The sequence below is a fragment of the Electrophorus electricus genome, chromosome 2 (assembly GCF_041902795.1).
Source record: "Electrophorus electricus isolate QZ-2024a chromosome 2, ASM4190279v1, whole genome shotgun sequence".
NCBI lineage: Eukaryota > Metazoa > Chordata > Actinopteri > Gymnotiformes > Gymnotidae > Electrophorus > Electrophorus electricus.
Window position 1 is genome coordinate 26977108 of NC_137498.1, and position 27127 is coordinate 27004234.

The following is a 27127-nucleotide window of genomic DNA, read 5'->3' on the forward strand; positions in this document are numbered from 1 at the left end:
GACTCTAGACATCAGTGGTTCATTTGCTACGGCTATACATAATTGAATACAAGTGACATTGGTATCCAAGTTGCTGTATTTGATAGCTGCAGTTTGCATCTAATATATAAAGTCCCTACACAATTAATATGAACATATCAATTCAAATGGCAGTGAGAAAACTGAATAAGTTAAAAGTATAACTGCAAGATGACACCATCATTCATAATCTATTTAACAATGCTATTTATCAATGTATCAAACTTTTCATCAATGTTGCACTAAAAACATATCAAGAGGAAATCTATATTATTTGTAAAAAATGATCAGAGTACAGAGTGGTATGAGTGTAGGTGAAAGTCATATGACTTACTACTATTGTGAAAGTGCCATACAGTGTATCTGAGACAGCTAGTATGCATTTGGAAGCAATGCATTTACTGGAGACAAGCACAGAGCTCCTCTTACCCAAGTCACAGAAAGGAAGCAAATGCAAGTCATTAGTAATCCACAAGAGTATTTTATCTTACTTTACACTGCATAAAGATGATAAAGTACAACATAAAAACAATGGCAGTGGAGACACTCATTATGTTTGTTTGTATGTGGGACCCACTGTAGACTATAGTCGCTGAAAGCAATTTGATTGGGCTGGTCTTGGCATCTAGCCCGTATGGAGTAATGAATTTAGATAAGGAGAGAGGACAAACAAAATGGTTGGAAATAACCAGGGTTGAGAAGACATGCTCTAAAAAGGAGAATGTGGTGTGAATGAGCCAACTTGGAGAGTCAAACATGACAAATAAGGCACTTAAAAAAACAAAAAAAACAAACAAAATCACTAACCCGAATGACGACACGGCCCACCTAGCATCAAAATAAAAATATGCAAATCAACGGGTCTTCCATTAACTGTGGTGAGACAAAAACAAGAAGAAGCAGGACATGAAAACCTATTAAAAGTGACACATCTGGTCTTAGGTAGTGTTCTCATCTTTGCTTCGAACACTTTGGATGTTACACAGATTTCAGTGAAGTGGTCAAACATCATAAATATTGTGAGAGCTGATGATGCTTGAACAATCAACAGAAAACATTTCTGCATGTGGCAAATTTCCGGTTTGATAAATACCCGTAAACCACACAGCAGTCCTGCTGTCTTACAGATGCATTATGTTACAAACTAAATGTGATGTGAAGCATAACCTTTACAACTTTGATGTGTTTTTATATATATATATATATATATATATATATATATATATATATATATATATATATATATATATATATATATATATATATATATGGAGCTTTATAAAGTGCATCTGATGGCAAATGGGAATGTAAATACTGTTATTATTAAACATATATTGAAGATACAAAATCATTGGCTTAGTATGTCTCTTTTTAGAACAAAAGTTTGATTTGATTTGAATCATCCTTCTTCGGGTTGGCCCATTTGACAAATACAGAATGGGTAGAAGTAGTCCAATTACAAGAGAAACAAGCAATTCATACTAACGAAGAAATTATATTTGAATTACAGCATTTTTATAAATCAATTCTGAATTGCAACAACCTGAATGAATTTGAACCTCATAAAAAAATCTGAACTAAAACAAAAATTAAGAGTAAAACACAAAGTACAATAAAATAATAATAAAATGAATAATCTCAATGTTTTCTTTGTTTGTCTAGCTTTTCTTCAACATTCAAATGAAATCAGTAAAACTAAAGCTTTGTTGTAATCTTGTATGGTTAGGATAATTGTCTATTTTGATATGCAACTTTTTTGTTTGCTTGTTTTAGAGCAAATCTTCAATCGAATTAAACAACACTGACATACATTGATCTAAGCACCTAAGCCACACCCAGGAATGAGAAACATTTTAGTTCTGTTTGCTGTGCAGAGTAAAGATATGCTGAGACTTGAAACACGAAAAGGCAGTGCAGTTACACATTTGGCGATGTAGTCACTAGCCACTCCCTTGGCGTGGCTTGGTTAGACCGAGTCAAACCATCTATGATCCCTCTGCTTCCCGTCCTGGGACTTTTATCCCCCCCACCCCCCCACACTGATGTATCTGTATAAACTGGTAATTAATTATCCAACTTAGCTGCAATCTTCAAGGACCTGTTCATAGAAGGTAACCTTTAGGACAAAGGCAGTGTGCAGCAGATCTAGGCAATATATACACGAAATACAACAGCGCAACACAAACAGGAACGTCTCAGTGAGGATGGCTCATGGACAGTGTGAGTGGGGTATTCTCTGCGTAGGCGAGCACGCACGTGCAGACCTTCTCCATTTGAGCCTGGGAATGTGTCGGAAGGCTAGGCTAAAACAAGCCTGGCTTGGAATGAAGGAAAGATGGCTTGGCTGCAGGACCTTTGGTAAAATTCCTCATAAGCCACCTGATATTGTGCGTGTGATCTCCCGCAGCTGACCCACTGGCTGACAATCGATCACATGAGCAGCAGGGGTGATGGTTGCACGGCAATCTGCTGTGACGAGACAGAAAAAAGCAGGAACAGGCAAGTGTTTACAAGGCACTTGGTTGGCAGGTCATACGCTGGACTGTGCGTGGGTGGCAAAGCGAGTCCATATAGGATTCACTGCCTCAAGTTCCTCAAGTCTCATTTCTTCCTTAGAATGTAGTGCATATACTGAAGAGACAATTCATGGTGATTTATTTCAAGTGTATTTGGAGGGACCATTATGGATTAGTGCTTGAGCGAGTGGTAGTTCAGCTTCTAACACTTGAAATGTGTGTGTGGGGGGGGACATTTTACATCAAGCATATCTCCTACCCCTGTCTCAGTCTATAGGTCTGGCCCATGCTGTGTGTGTGTGTGTGTGTGTGTGTGTGTATACACGTGTGTTTATCCCCTGCTCCCCGACCCCATCACTCTGTCTTGCGGTGATGATTGTTGGTGGGGGAGTGGCCGTTCTGCAAAGGGCCATTTTCCATCTTGGCCTGCCCCTCCTTCCGATGCCCTGCCGCCTCCTCCTCCTCCTCCGAGTTGTCTGTCTCCTCCCTGTCACTCCTCTCATCCTCCACAATATGCTGAAAGACAAAATCAGTCAGTGCAGGTTTAAAAGGTGGAGAAGCAGTCTAGTTATTGCAGAGAGACTTTTCTTTGTTTGGGGATTGCTGAATAACTACTGGTCCATGAACAAACTGAAATTGTTGCCATGAGAAAATATACACAAACACAATCATCTTATTTTACAAAGGTGATTTGTTAAACAAGCACAAAAGAACAGCAGCTTTGTGCAGGTTTACTTTTTTAGTTTAACACCAGGAGTTACACACACCCCACCCCCCCAAAAAAATTCCAACCCCACCTTAATGCACCATAATCAGTTAATCAAAGCTTTCAGTGGAATCAAAATAATAGAGTCAGTGTGATGGAGCTAAACACTGCTAAACACAGTAGTACCAGAACACCAGCATCCAGAACACTTACAGATACTGTAATACAGACATATTACAAACCTCCATGCTGACACTCTCACTCTCATACACACATCGTAAACAAATATATTTGGTGAGAGCTGTAGTTCTGTAGTCCGCTGGGACAGCCAACACCTATCCCAACAGCAACAGATGATATTAGAGGTGCAAGACTGTGAGGAGTTGGGTACAGGCAGCTAGCATAGTGATGGGGGAGGAACCCCAATGCCAGAAAATTGACCACAAATGTTCAGCAACGGTCAAGTAGTGGTGGCAGAATGCCACAACACTTTAAATCGGCAGAGTACGAAATACTGAGGCAAAGTAAGTCTTCAGCAAATGCTTGAGACATTTGTTTGCCCATGTTGAACACGAGTTGACTTTCAGTTCATCAGCAGAACTGGCTGAAGCAAAAGTTAACTTGTAGGCCATAGTGGGTTTAATGAGGTAAAATGGCAGGGTTTAAAAGGGAGGTCATGCAGATAGAGTCAATGGACTCTGTGTGTGTGTGTGTGTGTGTGTGTGTGTGTGTGTGTGTGTGTGTGTAAAAGAGAGACACAGAGAGGAAGGAAGAGACTCACATTTCCAGGGAGGAATTTGATGGCCATGCGCAGTATAAGGGCAAACCAGAAGATATGCAGACACTGGAGCACCAGCAGAAGGCCGTTGAAGAAATAATAACCGAAGAAGGGAGGGTAGATGGTCACTGGATACACCCAAGTACAGTGCATTATCCTGATGGGACAAAGATTGAGGGATAGGTATAGATAGAGGGACAAAAAAAAAAAATTAGATTCCAAGTAGAATGAATTGATGTAGTGAGAATTATAAATTATACTTTTTAATTCTGAATCTGAAAGAGAGAAATAATTCAAATTCAAATGAACCAGACCACTAACCAGAAAGGAAAAATCACAAGTCTTGTGATGAAGAAGACGGCAGCAAAGACAATGAAGATATAGTTACATGTCTTTCTCCATCCAGCGTAGTTAAACATTTTGGCTGACTACAACAGGGAAGAGGAGATAGGAGGAGTGAACTTGAGGTGATTGCTAGTGTTGTTGCTTTCAGCTCCCACCAGGTGTCAGCATTGGACAGTCATATTATTTCATGAACAAGTAATAGCAGCTTTCCATCAACCCTCCGATTAATATAATGTATAACACACACACACACACACACACACACACACACACACACACACACACACACACACACACACAGACAAAATGTATATTTCACAGTCTGCAATGACCTTACCATGCAAAATTGCTTTATTTTTATAATACTTCATTTTGTCTTTACAATTCTTATGTGAATGTACATGATGTGAATATTCTTGTAATTCACACCTTAATCGAGACAGATTTGGTAATGGTAGCATAGTTTACATAAACTGCACTGAACTGAACTGTTTAATTTCAGGACATTAAACTCTCATGGTTTTGGAGGCACCAATGTAGTCCTGATGTCCTTGAGAAATGTGGAGAGGATGTGTAAGTGTTTTCTCAGCGCCAAGTCAGTGGTGAGCTGTACCTCAAGCAGGTAGTCTGAGGCATCGTGCACCAGCATAATCAGGGTTCCAGCTCGAATGTAGTTCACACACCATGAGAAACTGATCAACAGGATGGTGGCCACATGGTGGACAATCTGCTCCTTAAAGTCCTGGGGGGGAGACAGAGAGAGAGGGAGTGTAAGTGTGTGTTTGTGTTAAGACAGAGAATGAAAGCAAATGCGAGCATGTGTGAATGAGTACATTGTTGGTCTCATTTAAAGCATTAAGTGCTTAATACACCAATAACATAAAAATGTGTTTGTGTGGGTTTGTGTCAGTGAGTATGAGCGAGTATGGCATTGATCTAATCTAAAGTCTATTAGGTGGTAAAGCCCTAATCCACCAGTAACACGAAACCCCAAGAAATCCAATCTGGTTTATAAGGTTTTTTAAAAAGCATTTCTGCTTTATCATCTTTTGTCTTTTGCAGAATGGATGACTGTTATCCTATTTGCTCTGGCTCACATCTGAAATAGCAGATGAGAGGTTACAAAGTTCAGAGTAGGCCCCACACAAAAAGCAGGGGTAGATGGCTGAATTATAACAGGCCTGGATATCAAAGGACAATGATTTGCCAGAGAGGTTCAAGATGGATTATGCTATCAAGTCTAAGGAAAAAAAAAAGTCTGGAATGATAGATAAATGCTCAGAATATCAGTCAGTTGACCATGATTATTAATGAGGGAAATAGCTTTTCACTGTATTTTTGGACAGATGGACGTTTTCTGATATTTTCTGTTTGATAAGTGTGGCCAAAAGCTAATTTGAAATAAGCATTTATATACTCATTTGTATTAGTTTTCATTTATTACATCAAATGTATGGCATACCAATGACATGACCCAGTTTTGTGCCAAGTATCAAAACAATGTGTTCAACATGGCAACGTCTGTCCCATACCCATGGGAACTGTTGCCATGTTTCATGTTCTGCTTAATCTCCATTTGTAAACTCCATTCCATCAGTAATGTAAAAGGAGAGGAGACAAAAGCATTTTTCCATTTGTCTACTTAACAAGCAGTTCCAGTCCTTTGTATTCAATATCTCTACCAAATTCTTTTTCCATGTTTCTTTCTTTGCCCCCTACGGTCCAACACAGATTACTTCAAAATCCACTGACAAAATGTAGGACAGTTAGGTGCATTGGATTGAAGGAGCCTATACTATAACAGTGGTGGAGAGGTCATTATACAAGTGTCGTAGACTGATATTTAGACTATAGCCTTGATCTCAACAGCATCTTATAAAAAGTTCCTGCCCAGATATTTCTCTGGTGTCATTCGTAAAGCTGCATGAGAATCAGCCATCTTTGTGAAAGTATTGTGATGACCCTTTCACACCATTTAGTTACACATGTTTAAGGTAATAAGTTTGTACAATAATTTAATTTTGCCTAATATACAATGTCAGAACATACATAATATATATTATACATTTTATATATATAAAAGAAACAAAACAAAACCAAACTACAAGCAACTCACTTTTCGCTTCACATCTGATGCAACACTGAAGAGAAGAGAGATGTAGAAACCCAACTCGATCATATAGTACCAGTACTGAGAGGGCAGCAGAGTCTGAGAGACACAGAGAGAAAAAGTGGTTTTAAAATTTATTTTTTATTAAATATATTTAACAAAGACCTTATCACCTCAGCAATTAAACAATTTTTTGTTTTTTAAAAACACTGCAAAGTTTACGCCCCGAAATCAGTTCTAGTCAGTTCAGCTCCTCTTCCACTACAGTGCAAAGAATGTCTTTATAGCAACATTTAAGCTGTTAATGACAAGATTTCTTTACTAGGTCTTTAAGACCTATAAGACTAAACATCCTTGTTTTTGTTTGTCTGTTGCTTTTTCAAAAATCTCATTAAAAGTATAAGAGGTTCTAATTGTACCAGTACATGTACCCCCAGAGAACCAACCAATCAAGTCTGTTTGAACTCTGATATTTGCCACCGTGAGCTCTAGCGTAGTGCAATATGACATCTTTTAGAGCATTTCCTGTCCTGACTGTCCTTCATGAACCATGTATGTGTGTGGTAGAGCAGGGTAGCGCAGCTTCTCCACGACTGGGATTACGGGACTCTATGAAAACACAAGAAGTAATAAGTGGACACAGTGGTGTAAACGTACCAGGGTTGGAAAGCCCTTCCACATCTCTTCCATCTTGTAGAGCCATGGTTTCTATGCACATGCACACAAGCACGCACGCACGCACAAATTAGGCTGACTGTTTGATGCCTACACAGACGAGCACAATGACATACACAATCTCTGCTGGCTGGTCAAGCTTGGGTGTACTCACATCCACAAGAGCAACCAGGCCAGCAAGGAAAGCGAGGAGGTAGAAGATAAACCTCCAACTGCAAGAGAAGAAACAGGCAGCTCAGCATGGTCAGAGCCATCATTTAGCAAACTGCACAGGAACAACCTGCAAGGTTTTTATACTAGCAATGGAACAGCCCACAAGGCTGCTATTCTGGCTGGTGAAAATAGATTCTATCTGTTTAGAATAGTCCAGCTAATGTTTCACACTCAGTACATATTCCAGAAAAAGTAAAATGCAAATTCAGGGATAAATTAAAAATAATTTTATAAGAATTAATATCTTATGCCTCCTCTAAAACTAAATGTGCTAGCATATGATTATATGGATGGACTATATTAGATCATTTGAGCAACTTCTGTAAGGGCTTCTAAAGTCTGCACATATACATGGAGTATTGTCGGTGCAGTGGGATAAAGTTTCTATTTCTACCTACTTTGAGTTGAGCTAAGGTGTGACATGCACTTGGGAAACAGAAGTAGAGGGTAATTTAGGACACAAGGCAGTCTCATTCCTAGGTGTCATCATGCTACCGTGTGTGGTGTGTGTGTGTGTGTATGTGTGTGTGCGCGTGCGCGCATGTGAAGCAGTGTGTATGCATGTGTACCTCGCCTCTTTGAACTTCTTGATTTGGTTGGGGCGCTCCTGGTTCCGCCGTCTCCGGAACCATCTCTGAATCTGCAGCTCTGTACAACCAGTCTGTTTGCTTAAACTCTCTAAGGTGCTCTGCGATGAGCTCACAGAAGTGGGAGACGGAGTGAGGGAGAAAGAGACAGTGAGAGAGAGTCACGAGTGCATGAGTGAGTGAGAGTTTGTTCCAAATCTGGTACTGGGCTTTTGCCAGACTGTAATCCCACCAACAAAGCAGAACCCACAAGTTTTCCATTAAACATGAGCAAGACGTGAGATGCTTAAATACAGTGTGGGCCCAGTCTGAAGATGACATTGCACCTGAGGTTTAGGTAACATGCAGGAGGTTTTTGTTATAATGCAGAATGCCATTGCAGTGTTACGATGGAGTCTGAAAGCAGGACATGAAAGTGTGTGGATGTGGCAGAGGAACAGGGCGGGGCAGAGCACAGCTGCACCGTACCTGTGCTGGGTATTTACATACCTGTGCTGGGTGTTTACTTGTGTTGCAGAAGTACGCCTCCAGTGTTGGGTCGGATGTCGCCTGAACCCGCACCCTCTCCCTCACACCCAGCACCGAGGCCAGCCAAAGCGCCACAGACCTAAAAGCAGCAGGTCGCCAAATCACCATGAGGTTTAAACCACCCACCCACCAATATTAAGCAATACACATATATACACAGACCTCTCGAAGATCTGCCGTATGATGAGGAAGGCGAGCGCGATAGGCAAGGTGACCCAAAGGTCGGAGCCTTTAGCATAGCTGTGGCCATCCCGATCCTGCAGGTCAGCCCAGCCAAGGCCCGATGGGAACCACAGCCTCTCATCCCAGAACCACGCACTCAGATGGGCCAGCATACCACTCCAGAGGTGGACAGGAACAGAAAGCTGTTCAACACAGGACAGAGCAGCCATTTGAAAACATGGCAATAAAGTCTTGGCCATAACCAGGCTTTATATACTGCCATAACAAGGCTTAACTTGAGAAGCTCTTCTTGCTTGTTAATATGGGCTCTTCCCAGCCATTTGAAACCATAACACAACCATCAATTAAAGCCAGAAAAAAGTTAAACTTTCACAAAAAAGAAATGAGGAGCAGCAGATAGCCGATCAACAAACTCCTCCCATCAATAGCCACCAGTTCTACTTAATGCCAGATCTTTCAATAGAGCCATTCTGAAAAGTCCCCATGACATCATGGGCACTGTAATTGGTTGGCTAGCTCTGAATGTCAGCACTGTCACCTGTAGTCACCAGTACTGCTTGGAGCTAGACAGAAGAAAGAAAGAAAAACTGAGAGAGAGAGATTCCTGTTGTCATTCTGTGGCAGGGCAGATACAGAACAGAAGTCAACTTTGGAAATGGGCCAGCAAGATTTTCAGAATTGAGGAACAGCAGCCAGATACATTTTAATGACTGGGGAAAAGTATAGGACTGAAACCTACACAAAACCTGAAGAAAGTCATGAGGGACAAACAGTGGTGGAAAACCTGCAGATTGGTCAATTTAATTCCAGGCAGTTCCATCAAAGCAAAGCACATACAAGAGTTTATGATTGTCATTGACTTTATAAATGTAATTCCAAACTGCTCTGAGATTAGTCTAACTAATGTTTCACACTAAGTACATATTCTAGATGCAGACACATTCATATTTTTATTTATGTACCATCACATAGGACTGTAACTCAAGTGGAACTAACGTTTTTCAGCAAAACACACCTTTGACCTTTCCTGAAAATTTTCTCCTGTGGAAATAAACAAGTCAATTGCATACCACCTACAACACTGTTTATTTCCATTAATATCTGGAGTGGCCCACTGACACCATGGTGCTGATGTAGGCCCTTGTTTGTGCAAGACCAGTTAGGCCAGGCTCCAATCAACAAAAGTCATCATGTTTGCACAATCATGTTGTGTCTCATCTAGCCCACTGTTATTAAGTCATCAGGTCACAAGCTAATCTCCAAATCATATCCTATGCCTTTCGTATGTAAGGAAGAAATGCCAATGTTGATGGTGACGTTTGGGAGAAGAGAAGGCATGGATTGCAGTGCATGAGATTGAGTGAAACATCTGGAGCACATGACACAATCCAATATGCAGCTAACAATCCAGCCAACAATCACAATCATCTCACTCATTTTAGTACTTTGAATCAATTCTTTCCACTTTGATTTCTTAATCATTCATCACAAGATGCAAAGTGTGGTATAATGCATGTCCCAATTTCTCAAATACTCAGAAACATGGTCTTGGTTAATGAATCAGCATTAATCCTCTGAGCCACGAAGGTCTCATACAGGTGAGAGCAGAATAACATTGCTTGTGTACAAGGGCACCATATGTACTGCAGCCATGGTAATGATCCCCTTGTTCTCCAAGACCTCCAGAGGCAAAAGACTTTAAAAAGGGGGGACATGCACACATGGACCAAACACTATCAGCACACAATACAGATAAAATCCTATGCTATCGTGTGACTGTATTCCCACAGGTTGTTATTTTGTTAAGATGTAAAATACAACCAGATGGTGAATCCTTAAATGTGAAACCTTACTGAAAGGCTGATCTGGACTAATTTTGACCAAAATTGGTGACGTCTTGGATTGTACCAATGTTGTGAGAGACCAATGTGAAATTCAAGACCTTGATTTTCTGGAAATAGAATGTTATATGCAAATATCTGCAAGCCCTTCAGGATCAGGTGAATCTCGTAGGAGAGGGCTATGTGTAGCAAGCCTCATGCCAGATCTTGCCCAGCCAGCTGTTCCTGTCCTGAAGAAAGACCGAACCAAGTGATGCAGTACCACATGTTACCTACAGGAGAATCTCTTTTTATATGTTTTGGCATGTACACATTAGCCATGACTAGCACTGTTACAGCAGTGACACAACTGCATCGAAATCCCTTTAGGCAGAATACATGAAAGGAAAACAAAGTGACATGTTACAACACTTATAATCCATGACACAACTGCTTTAAAATTCCTTTAGGCAGAATACATGGAAGGAAAACAAAGTGACAATTCAACACATTCTCCATGGGATTGTTATATATGTTTGCGTTGATTATTGTAGTGTATGGTGATATCCTCAAAAGCAGATATCATATCACCAGATATAACCTATTAGATAGTTACTGACAGTTAATGGGATCATAAACATATTCTGAAAACTCCAAATAGTGTCCTAACTAACTTGATGCCCTAATCTATTCTGTAACAAACCATTTCAGTGAAATGTTTTAGCGAGTGTTCTGACAACCTCTGAGCTGATTTAGACATCTGAAAACCAGAACTGGTTTTGCAGTTTCAGCTGCTTTCTGAACAAACCCTTCTACTACATATAAAGATTTTGCCATAGTACCCTTCTCTCCCATGGCCAGACTCTCAGAGATGGACATAGTATGGATGTTTAGGATACTGGATGATACAAGTTTGCAAATAGTCACGTATCCAAAATCAATAATTTATGATTTGATTAATCATTAACAAAAGATGAACACAACCACTCTGACTTGCACTGATGCTAAGCCTGTAGCCTACACTCCATAATGAATGAACCATTGAGAACTCTATTTTTATCTGTTTACAGTGGATGAGTAAACTGGAGGTCAAATTTCACAAAGGGTACTTATTTATCAGTGAATTAAAACTCACAATTCAACTGCACTAAAATACTAGAATAACGAGAAGACTGTTAGCTACGATCCATATGTTTCTCCATACCAATATAACAATGACCACAATCAAAGCTGCAACAGTTCTGCTCCTGGTCTCCCAACCAGCTTTTTTGGGCAATGTTAATAATCAGGCTAAAGTTAACAGACATATCAGTACAACCAAGCGATGAATACTAAGAAAACGCGAATGTATAATTCACCCTACGCTTATAACTTGTCTGCACTTTTAAATCAACGTGCCACTGTTCCTTTAAACAGGCCCGAGCTCAAGGCTGATACAACTAGGATTACAATAAGTGGCATGTTAAAGCAATTAGTTTTCAAGTTGTTTAAACGGGTTAACATAACGCGTGAAGGACATGCAACCCGTACATGTCGTAATACAAACTCTGCCTTTACACAACTGCTTTGCGTACGAGCGCCATATAACGGTACTTACTTCCGGAAAAGGTTTCACGCAGTTACACGGCGCAAAGTGTGAACTCGTGAACAAATGGGGTGGATACTTGTGTAGAAAAGTGCTGCAAACGTCACACTAATCCGAAATCGTCATTAAACTGAACTCCAGGGTATTTTTAGGCGACTTGAACAACTTTGTTCGCGCATCCGGCATCCGCATTTTTCAAGCTCCAGAAAGGGGGAAAAATAAATAAATAAAGGACGGAATGTTTCTCGGCGGAACTGCAGCTCCTCCTCGTCTAGTCTGTTCGTTTGGTTTCATTCAACGGTGTTATTATAGCCTCCCTTCTGAAACCAAACCCCACCAACGGGGTTGCGGTGTCTTTGTTGTTTTTATAACATTAACAAATGCTTTAGGTTTGTAGTTTCTATTTTTATACGCATTTATAACCGATGTTTGCCGCGCTGAAGTCAGTCGGAACACCAGGCTTCCCGACTCCAACCAGCCAGATATGAGAGAGGATAGGTAAAAAAGAAAAAAAAGCAGGCGGTAGTCTGAACCGGGGCGGAGCGGACGGAAAATGACGTTTTGAGGCATGCGCGCTGTGGGCAGGACGTGTTCAAGCCCAAGGGAGCACATGTGGTAACCCGTCTACCATGTTCAGGTTGTAGGAATAAGCTTCGTACCAGTAAACAACAGGACTCAGCCCTGATTGAGGTTATGGAAAATGACTGTAATAGCATGATTATTTAAACTTTAAAGGGGAATGCCACGCATGTCAACGTAAATCTATGACCATATTTACCATTAGACCATCAGGTAGGTTTGTGCAGTAGAAAGAAAACGGAGTGCCCGTCATACTTGGTTAAGGAAAACATCCTTAAGCATAATAATTTTAAGGGAACAAAAAATAATGAACACTTATATGACCTTTTCTAACAACAACAAAAAACCTGTCTCGTATTGCCACTATCAGTTCTTAAGAATAAATATAAGTTGTCCAGTCGTATTAAGAAAATAAGGATGAACTACAGTACCTAAGACTTGGACTAATAGAAAAATTGAATGTACTTTAAGGCAACGATTGACATGAAAACAACACTGACATGGGGATCCTGAAATCAAGATCCCTTATACTAGAGGGCCATTTTTCCTTCATGCCCCAGTACAATCAAGAAAATCAGAGAACCAGATTTGAAATATTTGCTTGCACATTGCCTAGTTAGTCCTGTGCAGTGTAAAACATTTGTTGTTTTGCTAAAGACAAGAAAAAAAAAATACGATTTTAAATCTGTTAAGCCACAAAACTTCTGAGGATGAATCATATACATATCATATATTAGGCTATAACTTTAATTGGTCAAAATGATTAAAATTTTATTTTTTTTTCTTGTAATTTGACAGGTTGTGAAACAATGGCTGAAGAAAATAAATAGAGAATAATGATTGTTCATTAATTATACTTCTAGAAATAAAAATTCTAAAAATACTTTGATTCATAGACATGAGCCAATGAACCTCTATCTTGATAAATAATTAAAACAATAAATCAATAAATTAATCAACAACAAAAAAGTCCCCAAATCCTCTAATATTAAATCATCATCATTATCATCATCATCATCATCAATCTTAACTTCCATTTTCAAACCATGATATATACAATGAAATACATTTGTTTAAATGCTTTTCATTCTACTTTCCCATGACCCCCCACCCCCAATTTATTCTAAACATATTTGAAAATGTAAAATCTAACTACAGTCTGACTGTAATGGACAACGACGGGTCATTTTCGACCCTCCCCTACCCCAACCCACCCGTGTCCTCAATATGTCTCTGCTCTCTGCTCACCTAGACATCTCAAGTGGTCTTCTCTTCCAGGTTCCATGGCTACATGGTGCATGCCTGCTCTCAGATTGGTGGCTCAAGGCAACCTCCCAAGGATGCATTTACCCTTGCTAACATACCCTTGATGGTTTGCATGAATGAGTTTAAATAACTTAAGATTTTTTTTAAAGGCAAAAAAAAAAATGTCCTTCAATGATACTCCTTCTCATGGACCAAATAAATTTCTATATACACATAACTGGTGCTTAGTAGTCCGCTGTAAGCACAAACTAAATAACCCCAACTAATCCCCACCCCATGTCTTGTGGTCATGAGATATTTGTGTTGGTCCCACTTTATGTGCAGAGTGTTGCTGTGTTGGTCCAAGGCTAGAAGAAGCCTTGCACACCTCCTCCCCAACACACATACCCACACACACACTTTCAAACAGTGTGCATCAAACAAGTGTGCAACTCTGTGACATTGCATTGACAGTGTTTTAGCCAGTGACTAGCTGCAAATATTGGTCATACATATACTGTATACTGATGAAGTTGTAAATGAACTTTTTTTTTTTTTTGAAGCATTGTGCAGTAGGTTGATTAATCTGTTAAATGTATATATTTGTTTCAGTGTTCTTTGTTTCAGGTATTTGAAATGAGCTGTTGGTCCCATAATTGGCAGCTTATTTTTTGTTGTTGTTTTTGACTCTCTCTTCATACATGCTTCTTCTGTCCTCTTTACACCTGAGAGAGAGGGGGGGTGGGGGGGAGAGAAAACGAGAGAAAGAAAATATTCAGGTCATTTGAAATGACTCTTCACCTGGACAGGGAGACAGATGTGGTGTGAGGCAGGGCATTTTAGCAGTGATCTTACACTTTCAATACTTCATGCAGTTTAAAGAGTATGCCAGTGAATGGGTGTATGGTCAAATGTGTGTTCAGTGTTAGTGACTGATTCTAGTGGGAAATATTTCTGGCAGGCAAACAAATTTCCAACATGCACCATAGGAATTCTGGGCCAGATGTTACAACTTATGAAATCTGCTTAACTCAGTAATGTGTTGTGTGAACTTTGTATCATAAACTGAGTGCCTATATGAACCTTATGAGGAAAGCACAGTTGTGGGTTCCTTTTTACCACTACAAAACCCAGAATTCCTACAGAGGAATGCTGTTCTTTGGTCAGCACAATGCGTCACTTATGTCACCATAACAATCACAAACTGTCACCTCAAATCTCATGTGAGAGGTTTGAGAGATAGTGGATGAATCGCTCCATCATTCTCTCTGTCTCTCTTCCTCATACATGCGCAGACACACACTCGCACACGCACGCACACACGCGCACGCACACACACATACACACAAAACACACACAAAGCTCATTCATTATCGTACTTATTGCACAAAACAGCATACCCACTAGCACAAACTTTCTCATAATCAAATACAACCACACTGTAGCCCCCACAGTCACAGTAACTAAAACACCACCAGAGTACGTATGGGAGTAGTAGTAAGAAATAGTCATGACCAAACAAAACACAGAGGAGACTGATCAAAAACAAAAGCCACCCAAACACTAGATTATTAAAATAGCTGCTAGAGTGCTTTAATAGCTTTTAATTGCTTTGATTTGCTGCATTAACTATTTTAGAGTTACAATCCAATAAATCTTCAGGATGTAGTGTCAGTTATTGATCAGTATTTATAAAACAAAAGAGAAAGTCACAACGCACCAAACACAGTCCATGGTCACCACGGTAACCTGCCATGCACTCTCAGCATGGAGGATAGAGGACAAAGGGCCAAAAACAAAACTGCTAATGGCAACCATCACAGGCAGGAATATCGCCACAGCAACCAACACAGGCCAATTAACTTACAACAAACGCTGTGAGAGGAAGGGGGAGCTTTATTGGTTGCTAGGCCACCATAGCCATAGCGACGTGGTCTCCGAGTTATGATTGGACGGGGCAGCCTTTGGTGTGGATGAGGTTTTGTTTGTTTGTTTGTTTGTTTGTTTTCAGGAGAATGAACAATGACACAGCACAAAAACAATAAATGAAAAGTAAAAATCAATGAACTGATTATTGTCCAAATTCTCTTTCACTTTAATTAGGCATTTCTTTCAAAAATTATGTGTAATCTGCAATCATTTAGCCAAAAACAATGCATTTACCTAAGTTAAAATATAACTGCAAACTTTTCAATAATCTACAGTTTTTTATAGGTTATAAAGGTAGCAGTGCATTACCAAAACTGAGGGCCAAATTCACTTTAAACATTGTAAATATATTCAACCCTGTGCACTAGAGCTGGACTAATAACTGCCCTCTCCTTCCTCCTCCTCTTGGGCTCACCTGGTCAGCTCAGTATGGGCGGTTAGCATCTTTCGGCCTCTTCAGTTGCACTTTGAGCCTTTTCATGCCGATCTGAAAGCCGTTCATGGCCTGGATGGCCGTCTGAGCACTGGCCGGGTTGTCGAAGCTCACAAAGCCTGCAAAATTGAAGCAACACAGCCAAAAACTATGAGGCGAAGCACACAGACCCTCTGCACCAGCGACAGAATAAGTTTCTCATAATTTTTCAGCACTTTTATATCTTACCCCTCAGGCATTCTTTCTGAATACCTATCTGGCGCTTAATGTCCTTTCTGAATATGTCTCGGACTCACCAAAGCATTTGCTCTGATTGGTCGCGCGGTCGACAAACACCTTAGCTGAGATGACATTGCCGAAAGGGAGGAACATCTGCAGCATCTCAGAGTCAGTGAACTCCTGAGGCAGATGATAGATGAAGATATTGCAGCCCTCTGGCCCTGGGCAAGAAGAAGCAGAAGAAGAAACAAAGAAGAATAAGAACAAGAGGGAAAGATGAAGGAGAAGAAGGAAGAGGACAAGAAGGTTTGCTATGATTCCAAATAACAGAGTAGATGTAATTATACTGTGGTGTCATTTTTTGTTAGCTTTTTTTTTTTCATTTCACGATATACAGCAACTAACGCTGCAGTAAGACCATCGAGCATGTTGTAAGAAGGAGATAAAAATACTTCTGGTTCAAAATGAAACAGCAAGTAACTCAAAAATGATAAATGTGGTTCCAGAATGTAGTGGCAAAAGGAAGTCACTGGTACCTTCTCGCTGCTGCAGCTGCTGTGGTTGCTGGGGTTGCTGAGCGACCAGGGTGGGCTGATGTGGGAATGGCTGACCAACCAATCCATAAGCAGCAGGATACGTGGCTGTCGGCGAAGTCATGATGGCAAGCATTACACAATTGTTTGCTCAAGAGGTTAGCCTTTCAAAATTCAACCAAATTCCACTAAATTAATAATACATTTCATTAAATTCTGCTGAAATTCTGCAAAACCGAGGAAAAGTGAATGTCAGAGTGCATTGTTTTCGCATATCTGTTGCTGAGAGCCTGAATGCAGGGAGCTGTGGGAATTGACTGAACGCCTCACCAGTGTAATGCTGCATGCCAGTGTATGCCTGCTGCAGAGGGTCCAGCGCAGGACTTTGAGCTGAAGCAAAGTGGGAAAGACCAGGAAATTAGGAGGAGGAGGGGAAGGAGAAGGAGTAGAATGAGTGAACAGAAAAGGGAGTTCATGTAAGGAATGACAGAGCGGTGGCAATATGGTAGACTAAGGTAGAAATTTTACATGAATGAATTTTAAAGTCACATAATGCATCATTGATTATTTAATGAAAAAGCTACTTAGACGTTAAAATGTGCATAGAATACTGTGGGTGGCATTTCACCTTGATATGGGTGGACTCCATTGGTGTAGAGAGTTTCAGAGGCTGACTGTCCACTGGGTGGAGCAGGCACAGGTGGGTAACTGTTGAGTGCGATTGGGGGAGGCAGAGCAGGCACAGGTGTGGCAGCAATGGCTGGAGGAGTGCTTGTACCTTTAGCAGAAAACACACACCAACACACACACAGACACACACACACCAACACACACACACCAACACACATACACCAACACACACACACAAAGGCACATCTTAGATCTAGGAAAATCAGTTAAAATCAAACTAGAGAAAATGTCTTTTGATCAGAGTATTTCAACTTGCAACTACTATAAAAGGTGAATAAATCCATAATTTAATTACTGCTGTAGTTAGGCTTGTTAAAGATTTTCTTCTCAACCAGAATCAAGACCCCTTGTGAAGGGAGGAGTCACAACTTTACAGCTGGTGGAAGGGGCATGGTTACCTGAGGATGGGGTGATTGACGTGATGGGTGTGGCGATGATGCTGCTGGGGTTGAGGGCGGCCAGCTGCTGCATCTGCACAGCTGCAACCGTTGCCACGGGAGACAGGTAGGCGGATTGTGCCACCAAGGCCTGCTGCTGGGCAAGCTGGAGAAGTGAAGAGCAGAGAGACTCAGCCACGCCCCATTTGAAGACCAGAGAGACTCAGCCATGGCCCATTTCCATGGTGTCTAGAAGCCTGTTTTTAATTCCCTGAGTCAGGCTTATGGTGTAGTAATGCATCAAGACCCCTTGGTTGCTATTTTCACCAGAAAATACCAGAAGGCCCACAAATGTTTTAAAAAATGTTGTGGCCTTCGCCTGCTTGCTCATTGTTTTTTCTTGCTTAACTGGAAGCATACGCAAAACATTTCCTGTGTTAGGCAGCTGAAGGATGTCATGTTTCATTTGAAATTAGAAATGTTCACTCTGAGAGGGAGGGCTCCAAAAGCATAAAAAAGAACATAAACAAAAAAGAAAGCCTCAGTCACTCTGCCTCACTCCAGGAGCTCAGCATGGTTGTTATGGTGCACAACCAGGCTACATATTGTCCTTGCGGGGTGGTGGTGGTACAATCTGGAGTTAGCACTCGCTGCTCCTGAGCTGCCATTTATAATTTACAGGACAAGATCAGTGTTGTCCAAGTGTACGTGCTCTCTGCTGTTACACCACAGTACGGAGGACAATGTTACACTACAATAGATGAGAGGGCGAAGTTTCAGTACAGTAGATTGGCAGATGGTGTTACATTACAATAGGTTGTACTGTAAAAAGGCAAGATAAGTATATATCACTGAACTATTGGCAGGCATTTTAAGGTGTGAGTATAGTACAAAGTTGTACTATATGTTTGTTTGTAAAGTATTAGTGGGTGAGAAGTTTAGTAAATACTGCCTCTTTGTAGGGGTAAGATGTAAGTTTTTAGTATGGTTTTAGGCCTCTGTGTACAGTTGTAAGGTGTTAGTTACGACTCTGTGTAGGGAGGTGTGTGTGGTAGTAGACTATTACTCACTGCCTGTGTGTAAGCGTTGTAGGCCCCCAGGTGGAGGCTCATGGGGCTGATGACGCCCAGCTGAGAGGCAACCTGCTGCATGCGCCTGATGCCTCGCTCCTTCTCTGTGTCTGCAAACTTCACCACTAGACTGGAAGAAGCACCCTGCAGGAAGGGGAGAGAGAGCAAGAGAGAGAGAGGCAGGGGGGTATATCAGCATCAGTGTCATGAAGCAGAAAACTGAGACTGAGTACTGGTGGGTTTCCTGAATGTACTCAGCATCATGGTGTAAATGTATGACGTATGAAATGAGAGCAAGTATACATGTGGACAAGATTTTTAAATAGATCTCAAACTGTGGTGAGACTTGTTTTATACACTATATTACCAAAAGTATTCACTCACCCATCCAAATAATTGAATTCAGGTGTTCCCATTACTTCCATGGCCACAAGTGTATAAAACCAAGCACCTAGGCATGCAGAATGCTTCTACAAACATTTGTGAATGAATGGGTCGCTCTCAGGAGCTCAGTGAATTCCAGCATGGTACTGTGATAGGATGCCACCTGTGCAACAAGTCCAGTCGTGAAATTTCCTCGATACTAAATATTCCACAGTCAACTGTCAGTGATATTATAACAAAGTGGAAGCAAATGGGAACGACAGCAACTCAGCCACAAAGTAGTAGGCCACGTAAAATGACAGAGTGGGGTTGGCGGATGCTGAGGCGCATAGTGCGTAGACGGTGCCAACTTTCTGCACAGTCAATCGCTACAGACCTGCAAACTTCATGTAGTGAGCTTCATTGAACGAGTTTCCATGGCCAAGCAACTGCATCCAAGCCTTACATAACCAAGCACAATGCAAAGTGTCAGATGCAGTGGTGTAAAGCACGCCGCCACTGGAATCTAGAGCAGTGGAGATGTGTTCTTTGGAGTGACGAATTACGCTTCTCCATCTGGCAATCCGATGGACGAGTCTGGTGGTTGCCAGGAGAATGGTGCTTGTCTGACGGCATTGTGCCAAGTGTAAAATTTGGTGGAGTGGGGGGGATTATAGTGTGGGGTTGTTTTTCAAGAGTTGGGCTCTGCCCCTTAGTTCCAGTGAAAGAAACCATTAATGCTTCAGCATACCAAGAAATTTTGGACAATTTCATGCTCCCGACTTTGTGGAATAGTTTAGGGATGGCCCCATCCTGCTCCAACATGACTCTGCACCAGTGCACAATGCAAGTTCCATAAAGACATGGATGAGTAAGTTTGGTGTCGCAGAACTTGACTGGCCTGCACAGAGTCCTGACCTCAACCCGATAGAACACCTTTGGGATTAATTATAGCAGAGACTGCGAGCCAGGCCTTCTCGTCCAACATCGGTGTCTGACTTCACAAATGCGCTTCTGGAAGAATGGTCAAACATTCCGATAAACACACTCCTAAACCTTGTGGAAAACCTTCCCAGAAGAGTTGAAGCTGTTATAGCTACAAATGATGGGCCGACATCATAATAAACCCTATGGATTAAGACTGGGATGTCACTCAAGTCCATATGCGTGCAAAGGCAGATGAGTGAATACTTTTGGCAATATAGTGTATGTGTTATATCCCTTTTTTCCCCATTTATTTTCTTTTTTTTTTTTTCCTGTGCTTGTTGATAAAGTATCCACTGTTTTACTGTACAAGTCCTTCTACATTGTTTTTGGTGTCTCCGCAAGACGGCCGGTATTACACAAATGTACACATTCTAGCTGAGTGGTGTATCAGAAAAGTGTTTGCCCTGTCATTGGGAGTTTGCTGGTTTGAGTCCCAGAGATTCTGGGAGCTCAACAGAGCATTTTGGCACTGCTGTCTGGGTGGGAGGGATGGCATTACTCTGCTCCCTGTCATTCACTGTGACACTAGCCAGCTGTGGATATCTGTGTGTTTGTGCTTGCTGACGAGGGCAGTTAGAGCTTTTATCTCAGTACATTGGACTGCCTTCTGCACAGAATGCAGTTTCAGCGGTTTGAAAAGGTGCCTTGTCATGTGTCTACATGTCACAGTTGGTTAACTAGCTTGTGGGTGAAAATTGGTGACTAAAAAAAATGGAAAACATAATTTACCTATTAGCATGTGTGTATGTGAGAAAGCAAGAGACAGAGAGAGAGAGAGAGAGAAAGAGACAGGCTAACTGACGGGAAGAGTGCGGCTGCCGTGGAGTGCGCTGATGGCTGCTTGAGCTTCTGCGTTGCTCTGGTATTTCACAAAAGCACAACCTGCAACACACAAAAACACATTCTGATCACATCGCCCACTGGCTCATTGGACTGCTACCTTTAACTGTGGTCTTCATTTCACAGATCACGCTGGAATGGTGACAGCAATGTCTGAACCCTCACAAGCTCACCCTCACATAGACTGATCCTGCAAGCCTTCTGATGCAAGGACTGCTCTGCTGGATAAGGATGGGTTACTGGCTCTGTTATTGTCCTACCTCCTGGGAGTATTATCTCACTCTCGTTCTCTTGTGTGTGTGTGTGTGTGTGTGTGTGTGTGTGTGTGTGTGTGTGTGTGTGTGTGTGTGTGTGAGAGAGCGAGAAAGAGAGAGAGAGAGAAACGAGGATAAAGTATGTTTCAAGGAATCTGCAGTGCTCAAGAGGAAAATAAATTAATAAGCCTTTAATGTCACTTGTCTATTCAATTATAAAAACATGCCTACACGTTTCAGACATTGCAACCTTCATCAGTTTCCATAAATCTCATAAAAAACAGGTAACAGCTGAGGGTTATTTTTTAGATAAATGAGTCATCGGCCATAGTTTGGGTCAGTTATTTCATTAGTACAGTTGGGGAGCAGTACTGCTTATGGTGTATATCATTATGGTAATGAAAAAGTGTTCATTGTTGGGAACTTTCATCACCAGCATCTCAGTGTTCTTGGCTCATGCTACTGAGGTGCATATTGACCTTAATTCTACAGCTCTAAATGGCCTTGATGCACTCTGGGTATTTTCCATACACCTCCCATTCCATTATGTAATTAGTTAACCTCTCAAAAATCCTCTACTGAGAAAATGTCTGCTTCATGCATGTCTTCACACCTTGTCATGGTTGCAGCTTTTAAAAGTTGCATCACACAATGTGACAAAATTATTCAACTCAGGAAAATCTTCTGGTAGAGGTCCTGGCACAGATAACATCTATGCACAGCACCTTGCACCTTGTTCTTACACAACAAGGAACAATACAAGAACAAAGAGGTGTTGCATTAGGATGGTCCAACCACAGCATGGCCTGTCACAGCTCTGGCCTGCGCTGTATTCACCTGTGATGCCATGAGCAGTCAGGATCTGAACAGTGAGCCTTTACCACAACCTATGGAAACTACCTAGAGCAGAAGTATGCTAATGATTTACCAAAGTGACCACATCATCCCTTCCAGTGACATGCACAGTTAACTTCTGTGCACACACCGCCATCAGATCATTAGTCAAGATGGCTACTAAGTGAATAGCAGCAAAGTAGTAAAGCCAGGCTGATTTAGTAAGTACATTTGGTTATTGTTTGAAAAACAAAACAATCAAACAAATAAGCAAGAAATCTACAATAGATGGGTCATGTTGTGTCGGCCATGTTGACCTTTGCTGGTGCCATCTGGCCCTCTGAGCACGGTGCACTCCTCGATGCTCCCAAACGGCTCAAACATCTTCCGCACGTCAGCGTCCGACTGCTGCTTCCCCAGCATCCCCACAAACAGCTTCCTATCTGGAGGGAGCGAAAGAGAGAGCGAGGGGAGAGTCTATCAATCCCAGCACTCAACACTGCTGTTGTAGGCATACAGTGACAGCACATGCTCGTATCCACATTCGGACGATGCAGGTTAACGGCAGTGCCTATTTTGTCCACCAGAGTGCAGTATTTACCTTTTTCTAACAAGGCACAGTTATTGTGTGCACGAAACTAATTACAGAATGTGGCCTGTGTTGGACATGGACAAACTAAAATAACGGTGTTTTCAACAGCAGACTGAAAATTGTTTTTATGTATGCTCCAACAGCATGAAACTTAACCAGAGTGGTAAAAAGTGGTAAAAAGTTTTAAGTGAGCAAGAAAGTGAGTGCTTGGAGAAACCCGAAGTGTTTTCAATGTGTGCGAGGCTGAGAAAGTTTTACCTCCACGACCCTCACTGTCTGCTGGCTTCACCTGAATGGGCCGGTTCATCTGGAACACACAGAATTCAAATGTCATCATCCTCATCTCTCTCCCTCAGAGACTGTGTTTTTGTATGCATGTGTGTGTCTGTGCTGCTGTACAAACACAGGCTGAAAACACACTGAAAACGCACGAGATGATGTTTTGCTCCACCCATCTGTCTCCATATCCCCGTTCCAAAGAACAGCTAGCTGGCCTTCCACCACACCCGCTATGCTCTACTTCTTCTTTCTTGTTACTCCCCTATCTTTTCTCCCCCGAGATCCTAAAGACTCTTTTGCCTACCTTGCAGGCCGCTCTTGCACACATCTTATCAAAAAGAGAGACCGAGAATCAAAGAAACACTGTCTCACTCACTCTCACTCGCTCACTCTCCCATCCCCCTACTCTCGCTCTCTTATTCAGATGACAGCAGGAAAAAGCACCTACGCGAGATTAAGAGAGTGACTGGATTAAGCATGCAAGCCATCTGATCTGTTTTAGAGTCCTTCGCCAGATTAAAATGGTGAGGGATTCAGGACTCACCAACAAGAGGATGAAAAGGACCATAAAAGGAAAGAGAGAGATAGAGAAAGAAGAAAGCAAGAGAAGAAAAGGAGAAGAAAGTGGTAAAAGAGGAATGAGGTAAGACAGCAATGGGGATAGAGCAAAATATGGCAAGAGAGTAGGAGGGTAAAAGAGAAGGAATATAAGAGGAGGGTGATAAAGGAGGAAGGGGTTAAGAGAGCAGGGGGACGAGAGAGGGAGGGGTAAGAGAGGAGTGGGTGAGCGAAGAGGGTGATAAGGGAGTAGGAAATTTTTGATAACAACTGTGGTTGGCAAGAATACCATCTGAATTTAAACTGCAAAGGCCTTTTTTGCTTTCCTAAAAATGTCTATTTCTTTGCATATTGGCTGGCCTGTGAAGTAGTCCAAATTAAAATAAACACTGCCGCAGAAAGTTTTATTCTACATTACATTACATTACATCATATTATCATGTAGGCCTCTCCATCTTTTTGGGTTCTAAAAAAATGAAATCAGTATAGAGAGGAGAGGAGAGGAGAGGAGTAGAGGCATTTTTGAGTCATTCACTTTGCTTATCCATTGATCTCACTCACACACACACACACAAACACAAACACACACAATTCATATATAAAAAACATTCATACACTGATTGAAAAAAAAACCCTAAAAAACATCAAAATTATTAGCCCATTATCTAACAAACACATACACACAGGCACAGACAAGCCCAGGAGTATTTATCATTTTTACTAATGAAGGAGTTTGCATCTATACTTCTGCATTGTAATGGTTCATCATGCCCAACATGTCAAAGTCTCCATGGGTGTCAGCCTCAGTTCTTGAATATCCTTCCCCTGCCAGTCAAAGTGCTTTGAGGCGATGGCAATGACAGCGCAATACCCTCATGCACAGTAATTCTTACTGAGCCCCTTCCCTTAGAAGTTCAGGCCATTTGGAATGGCGTTTTATCTCCTGACCTATTTGGGCGTTGACGCAGAATTCCGGATGGGTGCTGGTTAAATGACTGGTCGTATGTGCACAGAGAAATAATACCTTTCATCTTAAGCAGAGCCATGGACTATAAAGGATTTCTCCTCACCACAGATCCTGGCCTGGGCCTTTATCGCATTTAATTCTTGCCTCTCTAAAGTTGCCATTTTTTACCCTTCTTCATGGAATAATATGCAGTTACCTTTTTGCGATGGGTGAAACAGTGTGTGGGCTTTACTGTTCTGTGGGTCATCATGAATAAGAGGCTATCCACTGAGAAAATACAACTATAATGGCTGCCACGCTCATCGTCAATGAGAGGTCCTCTTTTAAAAAAATAACAGCCATTCTGCCTCATTCACAGGTCATCTGGAGAGCTGCTTTATGTAAGTCTTTTGTACACTTGGCTAGCTCCTGAGATGATGTGGGTGAGAGAAATAGATAAAGGGTTTGGGAGAAAAGAGAGAGAGAAAGGGGAGTGGGAGTATGGCAAAAGTATACAAAGAAGATGAGAGCAAACGAGAGCAGAAGAGAGAGCAGGAGAGCATGAGAGAGAGAAAGAGCAAAAGAGAGAGCGCGTTATGGCACTGCCACTTCAGGTCGGCACGGCAACCAGACTGCTGTCGCCATGACAACACAGAGCAGAGCTTTCGAGCAGGTAAACAAGGTTGCCCTGGACCACAGGGGGAGGAATAGAGGTAGGGGCAGAAAGAGAGAGAGAGATGGATAAGAGAGTGAGTGAGAGGAGGATAAATCACAGATGGAAGGAAACAAGGTGAGAGAAGGAAGAGGAAACACTGAATAAGTGAGTGATTAGAGGATGAAAGGACAACACACAGAAGTAAGACTTTTTGGCTGAGAAAGGAGAGGGAGAGGGAGAGGGAGAAAGAGAGAGAGAGAGGTGGAGAGAACTAACTGCTCTTTTTGCCAAAGCAACAGATTCACTTTGCCTATTTTAAATAAACCGAATAGGCTCAAGTGAACACACACACCACCAACCCCACATTTTTCCAAAGTGTAAGTGGAATATACGAACACACAGTCTCTACTCTTACTCAATAAAGATCCACAAGCCACCACCTGCACAAGTGTTCTCACACAAAAAGCAGAAGAGTTACAGAGGGCATAATATTAAATGACAGCTTCCAGCTTTATTACTCTGTTAGTAGGCATGCACACATACTCATGTATATTCAGTGACATTACCAATAAACATGTACACACATTCACACAGATAAACACACACACAAAGACTTAACCTATCCTATGTCCTACATCTGGGGATTTCACTGGGATTATAGGATATTAAATCCATAGATTATTCAATCAAATCACAGTACTTTCCCCTGCCCAATGGTTTATTCGCATGCGTGCACACACACACACGCACACGCACACGCACACACACACACACACACACGCACACACACACACACCTTGCAAAGGCTCCGTGCCAAATAGTGACACACACTTTATGGCTTCATTTACAGCCACCTTGGTCCACATAGAACAAATAGAAATGCCACATTACACAAATGTAATACAATGATTTCACAAGGACACATGCACATAAACACTGCTAAAAGCAATATACCTACAATATACCTTCACTGTAGGCAAGTTAGGTACACACAAGGGGCATGTGGAGAGACACACACCCCATGCAACAGTCTGACATTTTGAGTGCACAGCAAGCAGGCAGCCATTCTAAAGGGCAGCAAGAACAAAGCAGAACAACACACACTGAAGCCTTGCAGATACATTCCCTGATTCAACTGCATATGTTAACTGCTCTTATGACCCATGTACAGTTGTGTGTGTGTGTTTCTGTGTTTTTGTGGTGTTACTTGCAACGATCTGTATATTCATGCTGATTTGGGAGTAGTGCGCATGTGTGTGTCTAAGTGTACGCATGTGTTTGTCTACACAAAAGCCCCATTCTCACTCTCAGCCTGCTTCCTCCACCCAATCACCATGCGGCACCGGTCATTGCATCGCTCCCGTTCCATAGCAACCCAGCATCCCTCATCCCAGCCGTCTCCTGGCAACAGGACCTGCGACCATAATCAACCTGCCACCCCACCCCCAATGGCTCTCTCTCTTTCTCTCCAGTCCTCTTTCTGTGTGTATGGTGCTCTCTTTTCCTGCCTTTTCAACTGGCACAAACAAAGACAGAAACATGCCAGTCTGCACATATATTCCCTGTGACAGGCTACACATCCACTGAGCGTTAGTTATTTTAAACATAAGCCCAAGATTAGAGACAACCTAAGAGGACAGGCCCTTTGTCTCTTATAAAAAAATATGCATATGTGTATAC

The 27127-nt window shown here is 41.7% G+C and overlaps 2 protein-coding genes across 4 annotated transcripts in view; both read right to left on the bottom strand.

Annotated features, from left to right (window-relative positions):
* Nucleotides 1–483: 483 nt before the first annotated feature.
* Nucleotides 484–12554, bottom strand: cers2a (ceramide synthase 2a). The gene is made up of 11 exons (XM_027002347.3): nucleotides 12077–12554; nucleotides 8639–8841; nucleotides 8438–8555; nucleotides 7931–8049; nucleotides 7303–7360; nucleotides 7131–7181; nucleotides 6480–6572; nucleotides 4977–5105; nucleotides 4340–4446; nucleotides 4022–4175; nucleotides 484–3050 (listed from the first exon to the last, which is right to left on the bottom strand). The coding sequence occupies exons 2-11, from the start codon at nucleotides 8809–8811 to the stop codon at nucleotides 2889–2891; spliced, it is 1164 nt and encodes a 387-aa protein (XP_026858148.2). The 5' UTR covers nucleotides 8812–8841; nucleotides 12077–12554; the 3' UTR covers nucleotides 484–2888.
* Nucleotides 12555–14418: 1864 nt separating this feature from the next.
* celf3a (cugbp, Elav-like family member 3a) overlaps nucleotides 14419–27127 on the bottom strand; it is a 19573-nt gene continuing 6864 nt past the window's right edge. The window contains exons 3-14 of one of the 3 annotated variants that reach the window (XR_014117142.1): nucleotides 23268–23316; nucleotides 22735–22860; nucleotides 21292–21371; nucleotides 19140–19283; nucleotides 18091–18235; nucleotides 17631–17780; nucleotides 17333–17392; nucleotides 17006–17110; nucleotides 16547–16690; nucleotides 16233–16369; nucleotides 15756–15850; nucleotides 14419–14613 (exon numbers count right to left, since the gene is read on the bottom strand). Coding sequence is in view for 2 of the 3 variants with exons in the window: in XM_027002266.3 (XP_026858067.1) it covers nucleotides 16242–16369; nucleotides 16547–16690; nucleotides 17006–17110; nucleotides 17333–17392; nucleotides 17631–17780; nucleotides 18091–18235; nucleotides 19140–19283; nucleotides 21292–21371; nucleotides 22735–22860; nucleotides 23268–23316 (1131 nt within the window). In the remaining variant the exon portion in view is untranslated. Of the gene's footprint in view, nucleotides 14614–15755; nucleotides 15851–16232; nucleotides 16370–16546; nucleotides 16691–17005; nucleotides 17111–17332; nucleotides 17393–17630; nucleotides 17781–18090; nucleotides 18236–19139; nucleotides 19284–21291; nucleotides 21372–22734; nucleotides 22861–23267; nucleotides 23317–23736; nucleotides 23762–27127 lie in introns of those variants that run through there. The other 2 variants (XM_027002266.3, XM_035528799.2) reach the window with 2 other exon arrangements.

What these genes read in the sequence shown, in the direction of transcription:
- cers2a (XM_027002347.3), bottom strand. Translation starts at nt 8,811, where the DNA reads ATGCTGGCCCATCTGAGTGCGTGGTTCTGGGATGAGAGGCTGTGGTTC. An exon ending in AAGAAGTTCAAAGAGGCGAG is followed by an intron (nt 7,361 to 7,930) that starts GTACACATGCAT and finishes CTTCTCTTGCAG; the next exon opens with TTGGAGGTTTATCTTCTACC. An exon ending in CCTCAGACTACCTGCTTGAG is followed by an intron (nt 4,447 to 4,976) that starts GTACAGCTCACC and finishes TCCCTGTTGTAG; the next exon opens with TCAGCCAAAATGTTTAACTA.